Below are 22,797 nucleotides of genomic sequence, written 5' to 3' on the forward strand. Positions count from 1 at the left end.
GCTGAGCCAATTCCCAGGATGCCGAAGTGGTTCAACACGTGTCAGGACACCGCTACCTCCCCTGGCCTCTAAAAATCAGATTTCGTCTTCCTGCCAAGGACACAGACAATGGCCGGCTGCACTCTGGAGGTAACCTGGCACTGGTGTCAGGGCAGGTTTCCAAGAGAAATGGGTAATTGGAGAGCTGTGAAGACAGATGAGGGATCTACAGACCTGGGCTCACTTTGGGAGTGAATCTCTGAACCGATGAGCTCTTTACACAAGTGTTGCCTGTTGTGGTAACAGCTATCAAGCCAGCCTCGCTACAACAGGTTTGAGGAAAGCAAGGACACTGTTTTCACAGGGGAGGTTTGCTACGAAGAAAGATGCCATGAGTTAAGGACATAATGCAATTACAAAGAAAGGACACCGAAATTTTGAGCACCTCTATGTGCCAGGTCCTGTGAGTTGGCATTTTTATCATTTTTATCATGGGACTCTAAAGGTCAGTCAAGCACACTCATCCTCCTGAAGGGTCTGTTGTTTTTTTTTTTTAGAAATAAATTGTGGCAACCCGGTTCCTGTGAGCCAATTGAGTAGTAAATGTTGGGCCACACAGACAAATCAGTTCTTCGCTTATTCACTCCATTTTCCTCTGCATCTGACAGACAGGTGCTAGGGGAGGAAAACTGATGCTTGAACCAAACACTACAACGTAGTTGGGAAAACATTCATTGCATATGCCACAAGTCCAGATAATATTCCTCTTGCCACAGATAATGATCCAGTCCAGACAACAATCCTCCTTGAAGCTACATAGGCAGGGACTTCCCTGAGGGAGAAATGGATAAGATTCTGCCTGCCAGTGCGGCAGACACAGGTTCAATCCCTAGTCAGGGAAGATTCCACATGCCACTGAACTAAGCCCTTGTGCCACATCTACTGAGCCTGCGTGCTGCAACTACTGAAGCCCCCATGCCTAGAGCCTGTATTCTGCAACAAGAGAAGCCCATGCTACACAACAAAGAGGAGCCCCCATTCCACACAACTAGAGAAAGCCCGCACAAAGCAATGGAGATCCACCACAGCCAAAAATAAAGGCACGTAGGCAGACACCAAACCACTGACACCAAACCCCTGTTGGAAAACTAAACAAAAAACTAGTTACATTGGGTACATATGATGAATCAATTAGTAGACTGATTTGAATTTTGGAAAAATGAATTGATTTTTAATTGCTCTTTTTATCATAAGAGATTGAGTTGATTGTAGACCAACAGCAAAACAGAATTCGGCATCATCTGGGGACACGCAATCAAGGCCTGCCATCAGAGAAGGACTCTTTACCAGAGAAACTCTCAAGAAAGTTCCCATAGAAAACCTCAGGCCCACAGGAAATGTCTAGTTGAGATGATGGATCACAGACCACCCCATTTGCCAAGCTTCCATTTCAAGCTCCTGCAGCCACCATCATGTGAAGAAACAATTCTCCTTATCGTCCTGGGATACATCTTTTTTGGGAAATGACAAACTGGTCTTCTAAACATTTCATGTTTGATATTTGACATTTTCCCATGAGACCCAACCTCGCCACGCAATGGACTGGAGATAAAGATGCTTCTTTTTTTAGAGACAGGCAATGCTGCTTTTGGAGAGCAAGACACAACCACAAGCATGTCTTAGCAGAGAATAGAACTGTGACAATCAGATCCCTGGAGACGTGAGTGGGAGTTTGTGAGCACACAACATTATCAATACTCATCTTCTGACTGACAGCTTTTCAAATATTTACAGTGTCTGGAAACTCTCCCATTGAAATGGTCCCATTTTTATGAACATTTTATCATAAATCTATTCCCATTTGGTTAGACAATACAGTCGACCAGTGAACCGTGCAGGAGTTAGGGGTGTCAATACTGCCCAAACTGAAAATCCACACATAATATAAACAGTTGATGTATATTAATAAAATAAATAACCAACAAGGACATACTGTGTAGCACAGGGAACTATAGTATTTTGTGGACAGGGAGGCCTGGCGTGCTGTGATTCATGGGGTCGTGGAGAGTCGGACACGACTGAGCGACTAAACTGAACTGAACTGAACTGAATGGCATATAAAGGAAAAGAATCTGAAAAAGAATATATATATTTGTATATATGTGTATATATGTGTATATCTGAATCACTTTGCCACACACTTGAAACTAATGCAACATTGTAAATCAACTATACTTCAATAAAACAAACAAACAAGACTCTACATTCAACCCTCTCACATCCAAGAATTCAGCCACCTGCAGACTGAATAATACAATAGTATTTAATAGTGAAAAAAAATCCATGTATAAATCCTCTTCTTCAACGCTCAACTGTGATTGGTAAATGCTAGCATGGGACTGCATAAGATTTCCTTGAAAGATTTTCTATTGTTTTACTGTACAATTCCCTCTCTATCTCAAAAATAACCTGATTTAGTAGGCTGGGATGGACATAGGAATCTCTGGTTTTTAAATTCCTCCATGTGATTCTGTTTTGTACCCTGGTGTAGGACCATTGAGCATAGACAGAGCACCCATCCTAAGGAATCGTGAACTTTTTTCCACTCCACTACTTTTCAAAATGTCTTATGAAGGAAACAGGGTAATAGAGTTTGGTCTAATTGGCCCAAATTGTTCTCTATTATTGGCACAAATATCTAGCCATTAGCAGATGTGTGTGTGTGTGTGTTCAGTCCCTTTAATCATGTCCTACCTATTCTTTGTGACCCCATGGACGGTAGCCCACCAGGCTCTTCTGTGTGAGATTTCCAAAGCAAGAATACTGGAGAGGGTTGCCATTTCCTACTCCTGGGGATCTTCCCGACTCAGGGATCAAGCCCTCATCTCTTTCGTCTCCTGCATTGGCAGGCAGGTTCTTAATTGCTAGCGCTACATGGGACCTACAATAAACAAATTTCATATGGTCTGATCTAATAATTTGACTAGACTTATTTTCTGTTGTTACCAAGAACCTTAATACATTTCTAATGCATTTCACAATGTGTTATTATAACCCACTAGTATCATTTCCATGTGTCTGTCATCTCAAAACCGCTATATTCCTAGTTCCCACAGAGTGCATACCACATCACAGGTGCTCAATAAATATTGGATAAATTAACTGCTTTTGACTTCCATATTGTATTTTATATATTAATATTTATATACCTAGTTCTTTCAGAAGACTAAAAACTTCGTGGCCAGAGATTGTGGACTTTGTTTTATCTCTGAATCTCCAGCAATTTATACAGATCCTGCTAATATTAAAAGTTTCTAGGACTTCCTTGGTAGTTAAGAGGCTAAGACTCCACGCTCTCAATGAGGGAAGCCAAGTTCAACCCCTGGTCACCTCAGTAGACCCCACACAGCACAACTAAGAATTCACATGCTGCAACTTAAGATCCTGAATACCATGACAAAGACTAAAGTTCACGTGTGCCACAATTAAGAGCTTGTGCAGCCAAATAAATACGTATTTTTAAAAAGTTGCCGAGAGACTGAATTCAAAAAGTTATTTTTTGAGAGAAAAGAGTCCATGCAGATCATCTAACTAAAGTTCCTATTTTACACAGGCTCTTAGTTTAAGTGATAAAAGTCAGGCATCTGACTTCTTAGTTACAAAAGCAAAAAAATAGTCACTGTTTCAGTTATCATCACTGTATAACAAATCACCCCAAATCGGTGGCTTAAAAATAGCAACAATCATTTTGATTACTGCCTTTTGTTGACAACTTCATACACCCTCCAATAGAATTTTCTATTGTCACCGAACTCGAGTTTGGCTGCTATTCACTTGAGAGTGTTAATTGGAAAGGAAAGGATGTTTTATTCAGGAGGCTGGCAACCTGGGGAGAAGGCAGACTCATGTCCAAAATCGAACTCTGAAGATTATGCATAGCCATGAAAGTTTTTAAAGGCTGAATCATTTGGGGAGAGGGTCAGAGTCTCTGTTTTCTTCCACCATGTGCAGACTTCCTCCAGATTGTGCGGTAATGAGGCAAGAGAGTGGTGCTCCAGAAATCATGTGCTCAGTCCGAAGCTACCATCCTCCCCTCAGGTAGGGGCCTTTATTCCTGCAAAAGAACTAGGTTTCTGTTCCATATATCCTCGGAGGAGGAAACCGGATCCTGCTTTATTGATGCATTACTGTTTCTTAACTGTTCCTCCTTAGTTTCTACATTCCTTCCTTTCCCTGATTAGCAACTCCTCGAATCTGCCTTTTGGAGCTCAGGGAAGGTCAAGGAAGCTTATTTCCTAAAAACAAGTTGGGGACACAGAAAGGATTGGTACCCAGGAGGGTCCCAGAGGGTCCTACTCCACTTCACTATTAACAAGGATGTTTCCTGATGCTTGCTCTCTCTGGAGACTTAAGACTTCTGAACATACTGGAGTTGAAATGACATTCCAGTGCATGCAGTCATAACTGGAGCTCTGTAATAGACACAGATTAATGAGTAACTTGCTTTAAAAGACTCTTGGGTTGAGGTGAAAGCTTTCAGAGATACTCTTACTTCCGTTACCGTGTAACTAGACTGTGATTTCGGAAACTTGTTATAGTTACTCCCTCTACATTTCTGCAAATATGTTCATCAACATTTACTGTCTTGTGAAATACTTGATAACTACCAAATGTTGCCGAAGTTTTGATCTAGATCAGTTTTTCAGTCTCTGCAATACTGACATTTTTTTGGCTAGAAAATTCTTTATTGAAGGAGACTGTCCCGTGCACTGTGGGATGTTTAGCTGCACGCCTGGCCTCTACCTCTTCGATGCCAATAGCACTTTCCGAGTTGTGACAACCAGAAATGTCTCCAGACTTTGTCAGATGTCCCATGGGGGAAAGGGGAGGAGGGAAAACAGTTTCTGGTTCAGAATCATTGGTTTAGATGGAACAAGTTAGCCATGGGAGATAAATCAAGATACACACACTTATTAAGTTGCAGTGATGATTTTGTTGATGATGATATTGCTGGCAACAAAATCAATGGTAAATATAATTGGGCTCATTGTTTCTTTCACTCTAAACTGTGAGCTCCTGGGGTGCAGAACTAATTACTGTTCACTGTGATGGAATAAGCATCTGAAGCCCTCTTTGCTGAGTCTCCACTTGTAGCAGCAACATGCTTCCAGTCTTCCTTCCTCATGGAGAGCGGCTCATCAACTCCTTCATGCTGGGTTATAGCCCAGCCACATCTTGGATCGGCAAACAGGAGGCTTGCCTCTACTGGAGAAAGTATTGGGGAAGAAGGGCTTCTTCCTTCTCCATTTCCTCTAAAGTTAGCCAAAGAAGTGGCTGCCGATTCCGCTTCCACCAGAGATGGTCAACCAAGCCTCAGCGCCTGCAGCAAGGAAAATACAGCAGGAGGGCAGATTACAGCACTTTCTTTAGGATTTCACTGAAGTGAAATTCACCCCCGTCTACCCAGAGTATCACCTACTGAAGGCTCAGATTGAAGGCCCTGTTTTGTTCACTTGTGTGAACCTCGAACCTAAAACCTAGAAAAAAATCTAGTATATATGATATGCTCGGTAATTATTTGTTGAATGAACTGTAGTGAAGAACTGTTTCATGCTCACTGGTGCAGTCATAGGAAAACACACAGAGCATCCTACCAATCAGGAGGGGGGAAAAGGGAATTTACAAAGGACTTTGTAGATCGCCTAATCTAACTCTTTATTTTTATTGGAAAAGACACTGAAAGTGATATCTCTGCATCCCAGATAGTGTGTCAGTGGTTGGGTTGGGGGTATAATCCCATCTCAAGCTTTTCTTTGATTTCTGCCATAAGCTAAGTTGTATAGTGGGCTTCCTTGGTGGGTGCCTGCATTGCAAGAGATACAGTTTCAATCCCTGGATCAGGAAGATCCCCTGAGGAGAAAATGGCAAACCAAGTCAGTATTCTTGCCTGGAGAATCCCATGGACAGAGGAGCCTGGTGGGATACAGTCCATGGGGTCACAAAATTTTCGGACATGACAGCAATTAAGCCACAGCCACAAGTTGTATAGTAGATGCTGAGGATTAAGATAAATGAGGATGAGTCCAGAATAGGAAATTGAGGATTGGGATGGCTCAGGGTTCTGAGGGAGACTCCTGGGCATGGGCTGTGACCATTCCTAACACCCAGCCCAGCAGGGCAGAGACTGAGCAAAAAGAAATACTTGTTCCAGTCACATCATATATGCAACTAGCTTCTTTACTTCTCAAGACACCTACTGAAAAACTATGGCGCATTCAGTTCAGTTCAGTCACTCAGTCATATCCGACTCTTTGTGACCCCATGAACCACAGCACGCCAGGCCTCCCTGTCCATCACCAACTCCTAGAGTCCACCCAAACCCATGTCCATCAAGTCGATGATGCCATCCAACCATCTCATCCTCCGTCATCCCCTTCTCCTCCTGCCCTCAATCTTTCTCAGCATCAGGGTCTTTTCCAATGAGTCAGCTCTTCGCATGAGGTGGCCAGAGTATTGTAGTTTCAGCGTCAACATCAGTCCTTCCAATGAACACCCAGGACTGATCTCCTTCAGGATGAACTGGTTGGATTTCCTTGCAGTCCAAGGGACTCTCAAGAGTCTTCTCCAGCACCACAGTTCAAAAGCATCAATTCTTCGGCGATCAGCTTTCTTTATAGTCCAACTCTCATATCCATACATGACCACTGGAAAAACCATAGTCTTGACTAGACGGACCTTTGTTGGCAAAGTAATGTCTCTGCTTTTTAATATGCTATCTAGGTTAGTCATAACTTTCCTTCCCGGAGTAAATATCTTTTAATTTCATGGCTGCAATCACCATTTGCAGTGATTTTGGAGCCCAGAAAAATAAAGTCAGCCACTGTTTCCACTGTTTCTCCATCTATCTGCCATGAAGTGATGGGACCGGATGCCATGATCTTAGTTTTCTGAATGTTGAGCTTTAAGCCAACTTTTTCACTCTCCTCTTTCATTTTCATCAAGAGGCTCTTTAGTTCTTCAACTCCCCCTTTGAATCTTTTGCTTGAGCTTAAGCCCAGTTGACTAACTTGTTCTGTATTTCTCACCACATTTGTTTAGCTACTTTGGTGTCATATACAGACACCAATCTCTTGACTCAATGTGTGATGCACGTAAAGTCTGGTGATCATGTAACCCACTCCCTTTCCTGTCCCCCTCCCTGTCTCCCCTCACTCCTCCCCCTTCCATTGTGCCCTGAGTGTTCACTGGTGTCACTATTCCAGATCCCAGATCAAGTGGAAATAAATCAGAATCGACCCTAGTATTCCAAGTGAATTAAAGCTTCTCGCTTAGTCGCACGGAGAAGGCAAAGGCAAGCCACTCCAGTACTATTGCCTAGAAAATCCCATGGATGGAGGAGCCTGGTAGGCTGCAGTCCGTGGGGTTGCTAAGGGTCGGACACGACTGAGCGACTTCACTTTCACTTTTCACTTTCACACATTGGAGAAGGAAATGGCAACCCACTCCAGTGTTCTTGTCTGGAGAATCCCAGCGACGGGGGAGCCTGGTGGGCTTCCGTCTATGGGGTCACACAGAGTCAGACACAACTGAAGTGACTTAGCAGCAGCAGCAGCAGCTTAGTCGCAAAAGAATTCGGAAACGAAATGATAGGTAAGAAGCAGATTGATTTAAGGAGAAACACACACCACAGACAGAATATGGGCCATCTCAGAAGAAAGGAGAGAGTGAGAGAGTTTAGAAATATGACATGGCTAGTTTTTATGGGCTGGGTAATTTCATAGACTAATGAGTGGGAAGATTATTCCAATTATTTGGGGGAAGAGGCAGAGATTTCTAGGAATTGGGACATCACTCACTCTTTTAAGGTTAGCCTCAAAACTGTCATGGCCTAATTGGTGTATCATTTAGCATGCTAATGTATTACAATGAGCATATACTCAGGCTCAACATCTAGTGGAATTTGACTCGTCCACCATCTTGATCTATTTTTACGTTGACCTAGTTTATGTTGTGGAGAAGGCAATGGTAACCCACTCCAGTACTCTTGCCTGGAAAATCCCATGGATGGAGGAGCCTGATAGGTTGCAGTCCATGGGTTCCCTAAGAGTCGGACATGACTGAGCAACTTCACTTTCACTTTTCACTTTCACACATTGGAGAAGGAAATGGCAACCCACTCCAGTGTTCTTGCCTGGAGAATCCCAGGGATGGCGGAGCCTGGTGGGCTGCCATCTATGGGGTCGCACAGAGTTGGACACGACTGAAGTGACTTAGCAGCAATAGCAGCAGTTTACGTTGTGTCCTTGGGCTATGTCATTTTTTCAAAGAGTGTACCCTGCCCTCCTCCCTCCTGTTTCACTAGCACCTTTGGTTGGAATTATTTTCTGCACTACACCCCTAAGGAAACTAAAATTAAAATAAATGTTAAAAAGAAAAAATCTATCTACCTAGCCAGCTAGCTATCTAGCTAATCTCCTTGAGGAAAATTCTATAGGAATAATTCCTCATGGTTGACTGGAAGAGCCTGCTGTCAAGGGTTTGCCAGATCTCCCCGGGCCTTCTCCAGATCTGCTATGCCACCTTCTTTCTGTATTTTACCTTTGTTGGACTCTGAATGTAGCCAGTGGCTTTGGAGGACCCAGGGTGTGAGCAAGTGGAAGATGTACACACTTGGTGATACAAAATTTATTACTTCATGAAATGGACAACCACCACTTGATTGAAAGCGCGCCTTCATTTTCCGTACTGTTTCACTTAATTTTGCTTCAAATGAAGAAATTAGTGTTACACCCATACTTGAGGACAAGCCAAACTACATGATTTCACATCAGCTTCAGAGCTGGATGGGATTGTGTAATATCTTGTTTGCTCCCAACATCCTGAGAGTCAGGATTTTCTATATGAATCAGAATGGAGATTTGGGCCTGAGGAGAGGGTTTCCATCTCTAGGGCTGACTAGCCCTTTACAATGTCACCTGAGTCACCCATCTGTGTTCTTCTAGTTGGGTTGGAATCTATGGGAAAGAAAAATCTCACTTAGGGGGAAAAGCCTCAGAAATGGTACTGGGCCTTTTTTTTGCCCACTAATGTCTTGCTTTGCTGTTTAACTATGTCTGTTCTCTTGGGCTGAATGATTTTCCTAGTTTTGATCACACAGTCTCTCTCAGTACATTCTGTTCCTTTTACTAGGTCTCTGCCCAGTTACAGGAACACACTCATCTCTTCTCCAAACAGCCATTACTTGCTGAAACAGAGAAACTAACTAAAAGTGTTTCAGAGAAATAAGGACACAAGCACAATCATCCCAATGCGGGAGGGGAGAGGATCAGAGTAATTCTCTCCTTTCAAACAAAGTTAATTGAAATTTGCAATTTCAGGAGAAGTTATTTGTATCCACGATACAACTACCTGATATTTATATGAACTGTATCTCAGTCTCATGGGGTGTTTCAAAAGAGGTATAAAAATAACATCGCTTCTATTCTTCTGATCCAGAATGTTAGAAAAACCATGGTCTTTTTCTCCTTTGTTCAGCACACAAGATGTGATTTAACAGATGATTGAAAAAGTGATGGGATCTAGTTTCTGGTAAAATTACAAGGTGACCATCTGATAGGAACAAAGGCATGTGCTAGCTCGAAGCCCCAAGGCCAGTTTCAGTGAAGCTCTTACAGCTCAAAATGTTCTACCTTCTCACTTTTATGGGCCCTTTCAAAGGCTCTGACTCTAATTTTGTATTTGCAATTTTGATTTTTTGTAAAACAATATCCTCCCTTATATATGCTTCCGGAACACAAAGTCTGGATCCACCCTTCCAAGACCTGTTAGTAAAGGTGGTACAGCTTATTCATGGATAGGAAAGCAATGTCTTCTCAGTGACTTGAAGGAGCACAGTGAGTATTTGGCTTTCCCAGCCCACTTCAACACAGTAGAACACCTGTCATTACAGGTACATTAATGAAGATTTCTATGGACTGAAAATATTTGTTACAATAGTCTATCTTGGAGAAGGCAATGGCACCCCACTCCAGTACTCTTGCCTGGAAAATCCCATGGATGGAGGAGCCTGGTAGGCTGCCATCTATGGGGTCACTAAGAGTCGGACACAACTGAGTGACTTCACTTTCACTTTTCACTTTCATGCATTGGAGAAGGAAATGACAACCCACTCCAGTGTTCTTGCCTGGAGAATTCCAGGGACAGGGGAGCCGGGTGGGCTGCCGTCTATGGGGTCACACAGAGTCGGACATGACTGACCTGACTTAGCAGCAGCAGCAGTCTATCTACCCTAGAAATAGATTGTACTGTCTCAGTAGTGCTTTGCTGATATGTAACCATTAATTTTATCTAGAGCTTTGCCAGTAGAGCTATTTGTATTTTCATTAATATATCTGTCAATCAGTTCCAACTATTAGGTTGAACCCTAAAGAACTGGCAACATTCAACAAATCACAACCTACAAAAACAGTCTCATAGTGTTTGACTCGGTATTGTTTAATCATAGGTTAATTACAAAAACAAAAGCTGGTCATACAGTTTATCGGAATAGCTTAGTTTTTGAACAGAGCTGTTATCAAACTCTACACCATTCTATTCTCTATTCTAATAGAGAGCTGTCTAACAGAAGTAGAAAGAACTTCTGGCCCCATGTGTAAGGAGCTTAGGAATCACCACTCTGTCCTAACAACTAATAAAAGCTAAACAGACTGAAAAAAATCAGCAAATCTTCTTGGATCCAAAAGAGAGAAGAGGAAACCAGGCAAAATCCCTCCCTCCAAGGATGGAGAGATAGATGGTACCAGACATGGCAGGGATGTTGGAATTAACAGATCTGGAATTTAAAACAATTATGATTAATGTGCCAGAGAAGGCTGGCATGCTGCAGTCCATGAGGGTGAAAAGAGTCAGACAAAACTTAGCGACTAACAAACAACAATATGCAAAGGGCGCTAATGGATAAAGTAGATGGCATGCAAGAAGAGATAGGCAGAGTAAGCAGAGAGATGGGGAAAGTCTAAGAATCAAAAAGAAATTCTAGAGAGATAGAACATAGGGTATGAGTACAAGTCCCATGTGTAAGTTTAAATTTTCTAGTAATTGTATTAAAAAAGTAAAAAGAAACAGGTGAAATAATTTCAATAATATACTTTATTTAATCCCATATATTCAAAATAGTATTATTTAGACATGTAATCAATATAAAAAAGTAATGAGACATTTTACATTCTTTCTTTTTTGTACTAACTCTTCAAAGAATGGTTTGTATATTATACCTTGGAATATCTCAGTTCAGATTCACCACATTTCAATTGCTTGAAAGTCACACATGGCTAGTAGCTAGTGTATTGAACAATGAAGTTCTCGACCCGCCTCTTGCAAACTGGGTGACCTTGGACATGTCATTTAACCATTCTGAGTCTGCTTACTTCTCTGTAAAATGGAATTCTATCAAAAAAACCCTACATCCTAGGGTGATATGTGAGATTAGGTAAGATAACAGAGAACATAGCTGGTGGGTGCTCAACAAACTGGAGTTCTCACAGCCATCAACAGGTCCTTCAACTAACCACCTTGACTCTGTTATTTTGAATTCAGTCGGTGGATTGGAAGCAAAGTCTCACCTGAACATTTCCCCACCATCTGAAACAATTTCTGGTCAGTCATGTAACCAAGCAGTTAAGAAACAGAGTGACAGAATATTCTCTGAAATAAATGATGGCCTGATTCATTGATGAGATTAGGGTCTAGAGGTTACACATTTAGTTACAAGAGGAAGAAATATGGCCCCAGCTTAAAGTCTGAACAGACGTTAAAAAGTTCATTACAACAGGATTGCTGAGCCCAAACCAGCTCGGTTTGGGAAATATTGTTAAGACTATGATTTACTGACCATCAACTACAGGCCAAACACCAAAGTACTTTTTGTACGTCCATTTACTTAACAATAGTAAGGGCACAGAAACAAGCATGCAAAGCCCTGTAAAGCAGGTCATCTCATCCTCATTTTAAAGATAAGGAAACAGAGGCTCAGAGTGGCTGACAAATTTGTCCAAGTTGATATAGCTCTTAGGTGACTCTTTTCAGAACCCTGATACCCTCTTTTTCTCACATGTCAGATAAATGTGATACAGGGTGGTACTGGCCTGGTACTGGCCCCCTGCAGAGAAGCACACACGAATTATTTCAAAGTGAAACACTTCCTCTATGAGTTGACTATAAAAGATGAACCACAAATGGCAGAAAAGGAACCATTTTCTGTTCTACCTATTCGTCTGAATGGATGGTTTGTTTCTAGGTGATGTTTTTAGATAACAGGCACAAACTAGTTCTCTCATGAGATAAAGCGGGTGATCAGATAGAGGCACGATGACTTTTTTTTTTTTAATTTAGTTATATTTATTAAGAGACTGGCAACTCACTTGCAAAGTCTAGTCTTGTAGGGAACAGCCACGGAAGCTTGCGGGAATAAGGGGTTTTTGGTACAGCGGTAGGGGAGAAATAGAGAGAGGAGTAACTGCTCTCAACAATCAATCCCGAAGAGCACATGGCTCTTGTTATATCTGGCAGGCTCAGCAACTATCCAAGTTATGGGGCTGCAGGGGATACTGTCTAGACCAGTTCTTTTGGCCCTGGGGTTGGCAGAACATAGGATCAGAAAGCCAAGCCATGGTCCAAACATCTCTCTGCATTTTTTTTCTGGTAGACAGTCAAGCTGGATGGAAACTAAATCTCCAACAATTACCAAATAGCAATAAACAAGGGAATAAAAAGACTGCACGGGGCTTTCTTCAGGCTTTGATAGATACATCCTGGCTATTGAACTACAAAGTATGACATCTCTGGACTGAATCTCTTTGAGAAAAATAAAAAAGCACGATCTTAAAGCCTACGCTCTCTGCATTAGAAGCGTTCTCTGATCTCCACAATGGACAGGAAAAACACATCAACATATCATTGAAATAATTTATTTACCACTAGAGCACCACAAAAACAGACATACATTGTGTTAAAATACAGCGTAATCAGTCATCAAAATACAAAACATCTATTCTTATGTTCCATTTAAAAAAAAAATCATGCCAACCATAAAACTGCATTGCTGTTTAACACAGAAAAACTGTAGCCCCATCCCACCCACATACTAACATTTTCCCCATTCCCTCCCACCTCCCTCCCGTCTCATGGCAATATTTACTTATGGGAAATAAAGGCCTTATAGAACCCTCCAAACTAAAAAAAAAAAAAAGATTCAAGATATCTTAAAATAGAGCATTTAAAATATTATCAGTGCATTCATGAGGAAAGACAAAATAATACAAAACAAAAATGTCATTCTATCTGAGAAGAAAATACCTGCAGAAATAAAAGTGATTTACATAGAATGAATAGAAAAGTGGAAGAGGAAAAAAAAAATCAACACACTCCAATCTGGGATTGGGTTTCACCCAACCCAAAGGTTGTTTGGTATTGTGGCATCCTATCTCTTGCTTTTCCAGTTTTCAAACAAATCCAATTTGTCATTTTAATAATGGCCAGGAAATTCCAAGAAAAGGAAGTATACTATATCAAACAACTTCACTCTGGATTCACACCTCACTGTGCTGCTCTTTAGGTAAAACTGCAAATATTCCATTGTCTTACATTAATGATTATTCTAAAGCTAAATAAGAGACAACTGACAAACTGACATATCCTACAAACCCTGACATAAGGTTACCGCCTCTGCAAAATTGTAGCCAATCATGTATTTCGGCAGGGTAAATTCTAGCCTCTGATTTGGTAAGTCTCATTTAGAGGAAAGAAAGGACTTTTTGATCATGGGAGAATTTGCCTTGTGCCTTGGCAGACTTCAAAGAACATCTATAAACCCTTAATTTCAGTGAAATACACTAAGTGACTTATGCTGACATGGGTTTATTTTTTCTTCCTTAAAAAAATCAACTGAAATGTTAATCTTTCCATTTTTCCCTGAACACTAAAAACTCGATTAAAGAAAAAGCTGTTTCCTGTGATCTGTCTGCTCTTTTTTTTAACAGCAGAATTCTGTGAAAATACCGATTAAACCAAGTTAGAGACACCTTTCTTAAATCAGTCACTAAGACTCTGAGTTCCAGTCAGATCCTTAAGCCCTTGCTAAAACTAAACATTTCACCTCAATTATCTATGTATCTATAATCCCCAATTGTCCTAAAATAGAAGCTTGTTAATGTCTGGATTGATTAGTCATGATGCTTAGAAAATGAAGAAAAACTATGTCTTTTTATAAAAGAAAAAAAAGGACAAGTGGACTCAGGTAGTTTAAGTCATAATAATGCACAATGAAAAAGCACAAGTGGAACAAATACCATCAAACATGTATTTGTAGTGCAAGTTGAAACACAGGGGCTTTATTCAAAAGTTCTGGCCAGCTAAAGGAAACACACAATTCCCAGCGATCATCAGAAAGAGCCCAAATTTAAGTCCAATCTAAATCAGAGTTGGCGCTACTATAGAACATTAAAAAATATGGTAAAAATTTACACATTACACATAAAGTAGTTAATGTTTTGATTTCATCATTTGCAAAAGAGATTCGCAGTTGTGTTTCCAATTATACTGGCTTCTATACCCATCTATTGTAATAATATAGGTATGGTTACATACACCAAAACGAAAGAAAATCTAGAGCGTAGCTACACAGCAATACTTTAAGGTCTGAAGTTTGACCAGTACGTATCTAAACATCTCATCTCACTGGTTGACTAAACTGACAAAGAACCATTTACAATTAAAGAGAACAAAAAAATCTTACAGACTTAATCTGACTGAAAGTTTCCTTTATTAACAGGCTTTTCAGTTTTGAACCTTACAAGAAGCTTCCTCGGGCAGTTGGTACAGAGCATGTATTTGCAGGGTCTTTCTCTTTATGCAGACTCGCTCGGTCATACAATAGATCTTACTCGCATTTTTCATCTTGTTAATATGACCTCTTTTTGCTGGCCCGTTCGAGTTCCTTAAGCCATCCATGGGTTTCTGGCAAAGTATTTGGTCTCCACTTTTTTTACACCTGTTTCATTTTCCAAGGGCAATGAAATGTTCATTATATAGTAACACACAATAAATAACTCACTGTTAACTCTAAGAGTAAGAATGAGAAAGATACCTATTGCATAGCAATACAGAAAAATCAAGTGAGGCATGGGATAAGAACATATGTACAGCAACTCCACTGAACGGGATTTTCCTGTTTGTTTTTTTTCTTTCACATAATTAACACTAACAAATACTTCCAGTGTTTATTTTTTTTTCTTAAGAAAAAAAAGGCTTTGCTTCTTGTCTCTCTCACTTACAGAGTAGGTAAAATAGAAAGCCTTCAACTTCTTTTTTCGTTTCAGATGCCAGTTTTAACAAACAGAACACAAACTTCCGAAGTGTTTGAACTAGTACCGCTTTTTCAATTTTTTTTTTAACACTGATGAAGCAAGGCTCTCTTGTGTTTTCTTGTTACAAACATTGCCTTTGTCACCATCATCACCATCATCATCTTGCGATTATCATCTTGTCACTTTTCCGAGAATCTTAGCTGCATTTGCAAGACTTGACAATCATATTAGAAAGCTGTTCGATCTTGGGTGTTTTGCCAATGTAGTAGAGAATGGTGAGCGGCTCTAAATCTTGGGACACGCAGCAAGGGGAAGCAGACGCTTCTGGATTTATGGTATTATATAAGCTGAGAACCTGAAAGAATGCAGGAGAAGAAAGAAAACATAGGAAAGGCCCAAACAAAAATAAGGGCAGTTATGTTTTAAATTTATTTATTTAATTGGAGGATAATTACTTTACATTACCGTGGTGGTTTTTGCCATATAATATGAATATGTATTATCAATATGAATTGGCCATAGTATACATGTGTCCCCTCCATCCTGACCACTATGGAGAAAAGTGTGGAGATTCCTTCAAAAACTAAGGCAGTTATTTTTAAATAGAACCATCACACAATGTTATCAGTTCCAGTACTGGGTAGGCAATTTAAATGATTTGGGGCTTACACTTTACTTATCTTCCAATTATAGTCAAATGGGGAGGCATCCCCAAGAATCCCTGAGTTTATCATTTTCCTACAGAATCGTTTTCTCATACATTGGACAAAATTGCTCATTCAACAGATTTTCCAGTTTTTCCAATGAGTCTTTATTTTGATCATAGCTTTGCTGTCTGCACTTCCCAGGCCCTCAGAAAACTAGGTCCAAATACCAAACTTGGCATTTGGTCTTGTAAATCTGCCTGCAATGCAGTTCAATTCCTGGATTGGGAAGATCCCCTGGAGAAGGGATAAGCTACCCACTCCAGTATTCTTGGGCTTCCCTTGTGGCTCAGATGGTAAAGAAGTGAAGTGAAGTGAAAGTAGTTCAGTCATGTCCGACTCTTTGCAACTCTATACAGTTCATGGAATTCTCCAGGCCAGAATCTGGAGTGGGTAGCCTTTCCCTTTACCAGTGGATCTTCCCAACTCAGGAATCGAACTGGAGTCTCCTGCATTGCAGGTAGATTCTTTACCAACTGAGTTATAGAATCCATCTGCAATTCCGGGAGACCTGGGTTCAATCCCTGGATTGGGAAGATCCCATGGAGGAGAGAATGGCAACCCCCTCCAGCATTCTTACCTGGAGAATCCCCATGGACAGAGGAGCCTAGCACGTTACAGCCCATGGGGTCACAAAGAGATGGACACAACTGAGTAACTAGGCACAAGCGCAGCACTACACGTCTTCATAACTGAAGTTGTTTTGTGAGTAGATATTTTCAATTCCCACCCAGACAAAGAGTTCCCTTGAGGTCAGGGATTCTATACACTTCATTTTTTTTTAAACCTTATAGCCCTAGTAAGTCTTCTTTGGACAAAATAAGACTCATGTGCTAGGTGAAGAAATGAATACACAAATAAGTAAGAGAATAACTTTTTCTTTATTAAAATTCTTAGCAGAATGTTAATCTATCATTAGGTAGAGCAAAAGGCACCTGTCTGCAGTGTGAAATATTTCTATGCTAATGCTAAGTGTCGTCTCAGGCCAATTTAATGTCACCTAAAATTTTCATTTAAAAGAAAAAAAAGTTCAAATTCTTTTCATTTGTCATTGCTTCATAAATACAATCATGTGAAAAAATAAGCAATCTATGTTCTTAATTATCCAGTTGGTTACATTTTGCTTATAACAATGATGATAATAATAAAAATATAATAATAATAATCAACCCTCCATTTAACTTTTCATGTGGTAAATAATAGTGGCTAAGTTGGAGGGGTGGATAGCCAGTCTGAAAACAGAATGAAAAGGAAGTTCTAGAGTTTGCACTATACCTTTAACCCTGTCCTCTATCAAAGGAGCATGTGACTTCTACCAACAGAGGTATGGCACATCCCCAGTGATGATAAAGAGACCTTTCCAAGGATGCCATTAATGTGTTAGTCAAACAGCAAGTGACCTTTTCCTCGAGATCCACGGCAACATTTTCAGCCTAAGACAGAAAATCTGTTCAGCACACCAACACTGACTACTTTATTAAGCTACCTCTGGCTTTTTGGGTAACTGTCCAAACCACATATTTGTGATCATGACAGTGATTCTTCCTCTCTCCTTGAAAAACAAGCATGGTCTCAGCATTCACACACTCCCTCTGTGTATCAAGAAGGAGAATTATGTTTCTACTTGGCAACTGGGCCTTCCCACATTACGGCTACTGTTGCCACAGCCCCGCTGAAGCAGCCTGGCCTGAGAGCTCAGACAAAGGGACAGGCAGGAGCAAGCTTCCCTCACATGGCTAAGCACATGGTCAGTCCCGAGAGCCAAAAATCTCCAGGGGAGTCGGCAAAACAGCTGAAGGAAGGGGAGCCGTGTTTGTCAACTGAAAGTTTTGTGGACGTAAGCATTTATCAATAAATAGACTTTATCCTCCACCAACATGTGATTCTTCCACTGAACACAAGAGGAATTTTCTAAGACAGATTGTCCAAAATAATGGATATTCCCCAAACTCTCGAATTCAGCTGAATGCATTATGCGATCTTTTTTTGGCAGCAGATTCATTTTCCTACCCTGCAGTGAAAGGCAATTTTTCTAATGCTCCTTTAATAAGAAGATTTACAGAGGCATAACCCCAATGTGTAGCCAAGACAGAGCAAATGAAGGCCTGGTTATAAAACCAGGAGTCTTACATCCTAAGCTTTGGTTTGTCACCAACTGTTTGATCCTGGGTAAGTCATCTACATGATATAGACTCTAATTTTTCTAGAAAAATGAAGGATTTGGACAATATAACCCATTTTTTATATTTTATGATTATTTTGTTTATTTTATTGAATATAGTTGATTTAAAATGCTGTGTTAGTTTCAGGTATACAGAAAAGTGATTCAGTTATACACATATATGTATTGAGCTGGCCAAAAAAATCACTGGGGTTAAGATGTTATGGAAAAATCTGAATGAACTTTTTGGACAACCCTATATATATTTTTTGTTTGTTTGTTTGTTTCCTTATATGTCATTACAAAATACTGAGCACAGTTCTCTGTGCTGTATGGTAGGTCTTTGCTATTTATCTATTTTATGGATAGTACTACAGGGTGGACAAGATAACTTATCAAGTCTTTTCCATCTCTAAAATTCTACATGACAAGGCACCAGGAAAGAAGCATTTGGAAAAATATTATTATTACATAGAAAAAGTCCTGGCTAATCTGGGCTGGGAACTCATGGTATCTACTCTGGGACCTGACTGCTGAATGAGACTTCATTCCTCATCAAAGTAACTTAATAAAATTTTCAAATTCTCATTTACTCTAGGTTATATTCAAAAAAATTTAGAGATACTGATTTTTCAAATCATTGTCGCATATATCATCTTATGTTCTTCACATCTACTCTTGAGTTGGACATTATTATTTCAAAAAATAATTTTTATCCTTTTTACTGATAAGAAACTGAGGTTCAAAGAAGTTAAATGATTTTATAATTGTCATACACTAATGAATCAGGTGGCACTAGTGGTAAAGAACCCGCCTGCCAATGCAGGAGATGAGACTTAAGAACCATGAATTTGATCCCTGGGTCAGGAAGATCCCCTGGAGGAGGGCATGGCAACCCACTCCAGTATTCTTGCCTGGAGAATTCTATGGACAGAGGAGCCTGGAGGGGTACAGTCCATAGGGTCACACAGAGTCGGACATAACTGAAGCGACTTAGCAAGCAAGCAAGTGAATCACTCAGGCTTCCCTGGTGGCTCAGTGACAAAGAACCCGCCTGCCAATGCTGGAGATGTGGGTTCGATCCCTGATCCAGGAAGATCCCTTGGAGAAGGGAATGGCACCCCACTCCAGTATTCTTGCCTAGGAAATCCCATGGACAGACAGCCGGACCGGCTACAGTCCATGGGGTCGTAGAGTCAGACATGACTTAGCTACTGAACAACGACAACATTGAATCACTCCACCAAAACATCTACTGAAGTCCTCAGTGTTCTTTCTAATATGATAGACCCTGATTGGGGTGATAACACATCCTTTTTTCATCTGGAGAACTGGGTCCCTGCACATTTTAACAGTATCGGACACTTAGTAAGATACTGATTCTACCTATTTATGCTTACAGCTGTTAAGAACATAAAACAAAGGGAAAATTAAACAAAATTGTCCTCAAGTTGCTTACAGGCTAATTGGAAAGGCCAGAGCTACTTGTCTAAACTCATCAGTATTGCTTTCTGAGTTCACCTACAGCCCAAATTTTTTCTCATCATTCAAAAGGGTTTCTCCAGCATCCATTTATGTGTGATGACAAAAGGGCACCAGGTTGTTGAGAATCCATTCAGTAAAACTATCAGCAGTTACAGTTAGCAGCCCAAGAACGAAGAGACAAGTGAGGCCTGTACTTACCCTACTGTGCTGAGTGTCTGAGCTCCACAGATATGGGCACGCTCCAGCACAGAAGTTGGCATTGTACCCTTTAGGCTCATGAATCCATTTCCACCCAAGATCCCTCTTGAAATCAATGTAAAGTGGGCGTAGGCAACAATTATCCTGCACATTTCTGATGAAAGAAAAAGCAATGGAGATTTTAAAGCTGATTTCTGTCCCACTCCAGGTCCCTTATCCCAAACTACAAAAATGACTTGTTTGTTTATTCAACAAATAAATATGAGCATTGGGGTTCCCTGGTGGCTCAGTTGGTAAAGGATCCACCGGCAATGCAAGAGACCTGGGTTTGATTCCTGGGTTAAGAAGATCCCCAAGAGAAGGGAACAGCTACCCACTCTAGTATTCTGGCCTGGACAATTCCCTGAACAGAGGAGCCTGGCAGGCTACAGTCCATGGAGTCACAAAGAGTCAGACACAACTGAGTGACTTTCATACATACATATATGAGCATATAACATAGACAAGGTTTTAATGGTTGTACAGCAATCTCAAGAGACTTTCATAATGGGATGTGATGGTGATTTGCTGGACTGCTTTCCCTTTGGAGTTCTATACTCTGATCCTCTTATCTGTGTCCTCAAAAACCAAACCGTTCTCTTGAAGGATGATACATAAGCAGAAAGGTGGAGATGGAGACCAAGCCCCTTCCAACCTATAAAGCACAAATTTGCCATCCAGCCTCTATTGCCTTTTCAAATGCAAAATGGATGAAGTACAACAGCTATTTACAGAGAACCATCTCAGGCATTTTCCTTTGAGAAAAAAAATAGGATGCTCGGGGCTGGCATGCGGGGATGACCCAGAGGGAGGATAAAGGGAGGAGGGAGGTGGGAGGGGGGTTCAGGAGGGGGAACTTATGTAAACCCGGGGCAAATTCATATCAATGTATGGCAAAACCAACCAATATAATATTGTAAAATAATTTGCCTCCAATAAAAAAAAAAAAGAGAAAAAAAATCCTTTATTTCATTTCCTGGCCCTGGATATAGGGATAAACCAGAGATCAAGAAATACGGAGTCTTGCTTAATAGTGCAACCACTGGCTCTCGCAAACAAAAAACACCCTTTTTCTTGCACTTTAACAGTGAGGACCTCTCACCACCCCATAGCTCAAGACATAAAGAAAGAGCTTTTCTCTTGCCAGGCTCACTAAGAAACCACAGAAGGACATTCGCACTTTCCCTCCATGAACTCATGTGGGAATAGGAGATAAATTTATGCTACTCCCCCTTCTCTCATATTCTGTAGCAAAAGACACAACAAATAGCACTTTTCTTCTATCTCTCTCATCACTGTTACTGTCTGTGAAGGAGATCTGACCATGGGTACCCTGCCAGGTGGCGTGGAAGATAAAGAACCTGCCTGCCCACGCAGAAGATGTAAGAGATGCAGGTTCGATCCCCGGGTCGGGAAGATCCCCTGGAGGAGGGCATGGCAACCCACTCCAGTATTCTTGCCCGGAGAATCCCATGACAGAGGAGCCTGATGGGCCACAGTCCATAAGATCGCACAGAATCGGACATGACAGGCAATTTAGCATACACGCATGCACGTACACCCTGCAGGGAGAGGAAAGGCTCCTACAGATGGCGGGTCTCCCCAGTTAGGGAGCCGCCATCATGCTCCTCAAATAAACCTATCTTTGCTCTGGGAGTCGAGAGTTCCTTTGCTCCTTCAGCCTCAAAGTGCTTCAGAGAGACTTGGGGTGGGGGGTGAAACTCAAGGGGCTAGTTTTCTCCCTTCATAGTGGGTTAGTTGCTAAAGAACTGAGGAAGACAGCATAGAAATTACTGTTTAAACCTCTGGCGTTACAAAATATGTTGGCTCTGTTTTTCTATCCCCAGCTTTAAGCAACGAGTTACAAGTCCATTTTCAGTAAAACAAAAGGCAAAGGCAGTACAGGAGTTAAACAGAAACACAATCCCTTTTTTGTTTTCTTTTTATTTCCTTTACCTAAAGCAATAGGCTGCATCCAGAGCGCGCTTCTTCCGCCGGTTGGACTGTTGGGACTCAAGTCTGTAGGAGGGCAACAACATTAGCAGGAGATGTGGGCTCTTCCCACTGTTTTTTTTCCTAGTGGACTTTATTGTTTTCTGATCACCACTGGTATAGGTAGAGGTGCCATCAATACCTTGAAAAAATGCATTCGGGTAATAAACATTTAGCTTTACCTTCATCAAGTAGAATCAGCCATATCTTTTCTTTCCCCCCTTTGTCTATTGTCACAAACAGCAGTGATGACCACACAGCAGCAGCAGCAGTTGGCTCACTCCCCACAGCAACGGACAGGACGAGACCGGTGACAAGGAACACGGCTAAATGGGGCTCTTGTCAGAAGGCAGTTCGGTGTCCAAGGCAGGGAGAGTTGGTTATGAAAGTCACTACAGAAGGAGTCTTTGACCCCTAGTCCAAGGGCACTCTTTCTCAGTAGTTTAGTCAGTCCTCAGCAGAGGCTGTGCTCAAGCCTTCAACGACTGATGACACGGCTATAGAACATGCCTTGTCACCCGCTGGTTCCTCTCTTCCTAGGACTGGTCAACTCAAAGACGTTCCTCATGAACCTAAACTGAGCCTTACACTAAACTGCAGTGAATGAGGTTCAAGTGAAACAGAAGTCACCCTTACCTAATGCTGTTTGGGGAAGCCGTGAAGAAAGGGCTTTTTCATTGATTTTTATGGCATCCTCAACACTTTCCTGATTCCACCTGAGATGGAGAAACCTGAGCTTCCCAGAGCATGCTCAAGAGACTGCCAGCTTAAGCATTTAATCTCTGTACTTCTCAAGAATCATGACTAGGTTAGAGACTGAAATAAATCTATAGACTTCTGGGAGGATTTTTCCATGAGCAAGGGCCACTGGAGGCTT

At 41.1% G+C, this 22,797-nt stretch overlaps 1 protein-coding gene across 3 annotated transcripts in view; it reads right to left on the bottom strand.

Moving 5' to 3' along the window:
* Positions 1-14,778: 14,778 nt before the first annotated feature.
* The window catches only part of TGFB2 (transforming growth factor beta 2), a 94,935-nt gene continuing 86,916 nt past the window's right edge, over positions 14,779-22,797 (bottom strand). For 2 of the 3 annotated variants that reach the window (XM_055419883.2, XM_055419884.2), the window contains 3 exons: positions 21,885-22,062; positions 19,890-20,043; positions 14,779-15,696 (listed from right to left, as the gene is read on the bottom strand). In XM_055419883.2, coding sequence (XP_055275858.1) covers positions 15,538-15,696; positions 19,890-20,043; positions 21,885-22,062 — 491 coding nt within the window. In that variant the 3' untranslated portion in view covers positions 14,779-15,537. The remainder of the gene's footprint in view (positions 15,697-19,889; positions 20,044-21,884; positions 22,063-22,797) is intronic. The other variant, XM_055419885.2, reaches the window with a different exon arrangement.

The sequence above is a fragment of the Moschus berezovskii genome, chromosome 17 (assembly GCF_049115385.1).
Source record: "Moschus berezovskii isolate FMDL1 chromosome 17, NW_MosBer_1.0, whole genome shotgun sequence".
Taxonomy (NCBI): Eukaryota; Metazoa; Chordata; class Mammalia; order Artiodactyla; family Moschidae; genus Moschus; species Moschus berezovskii.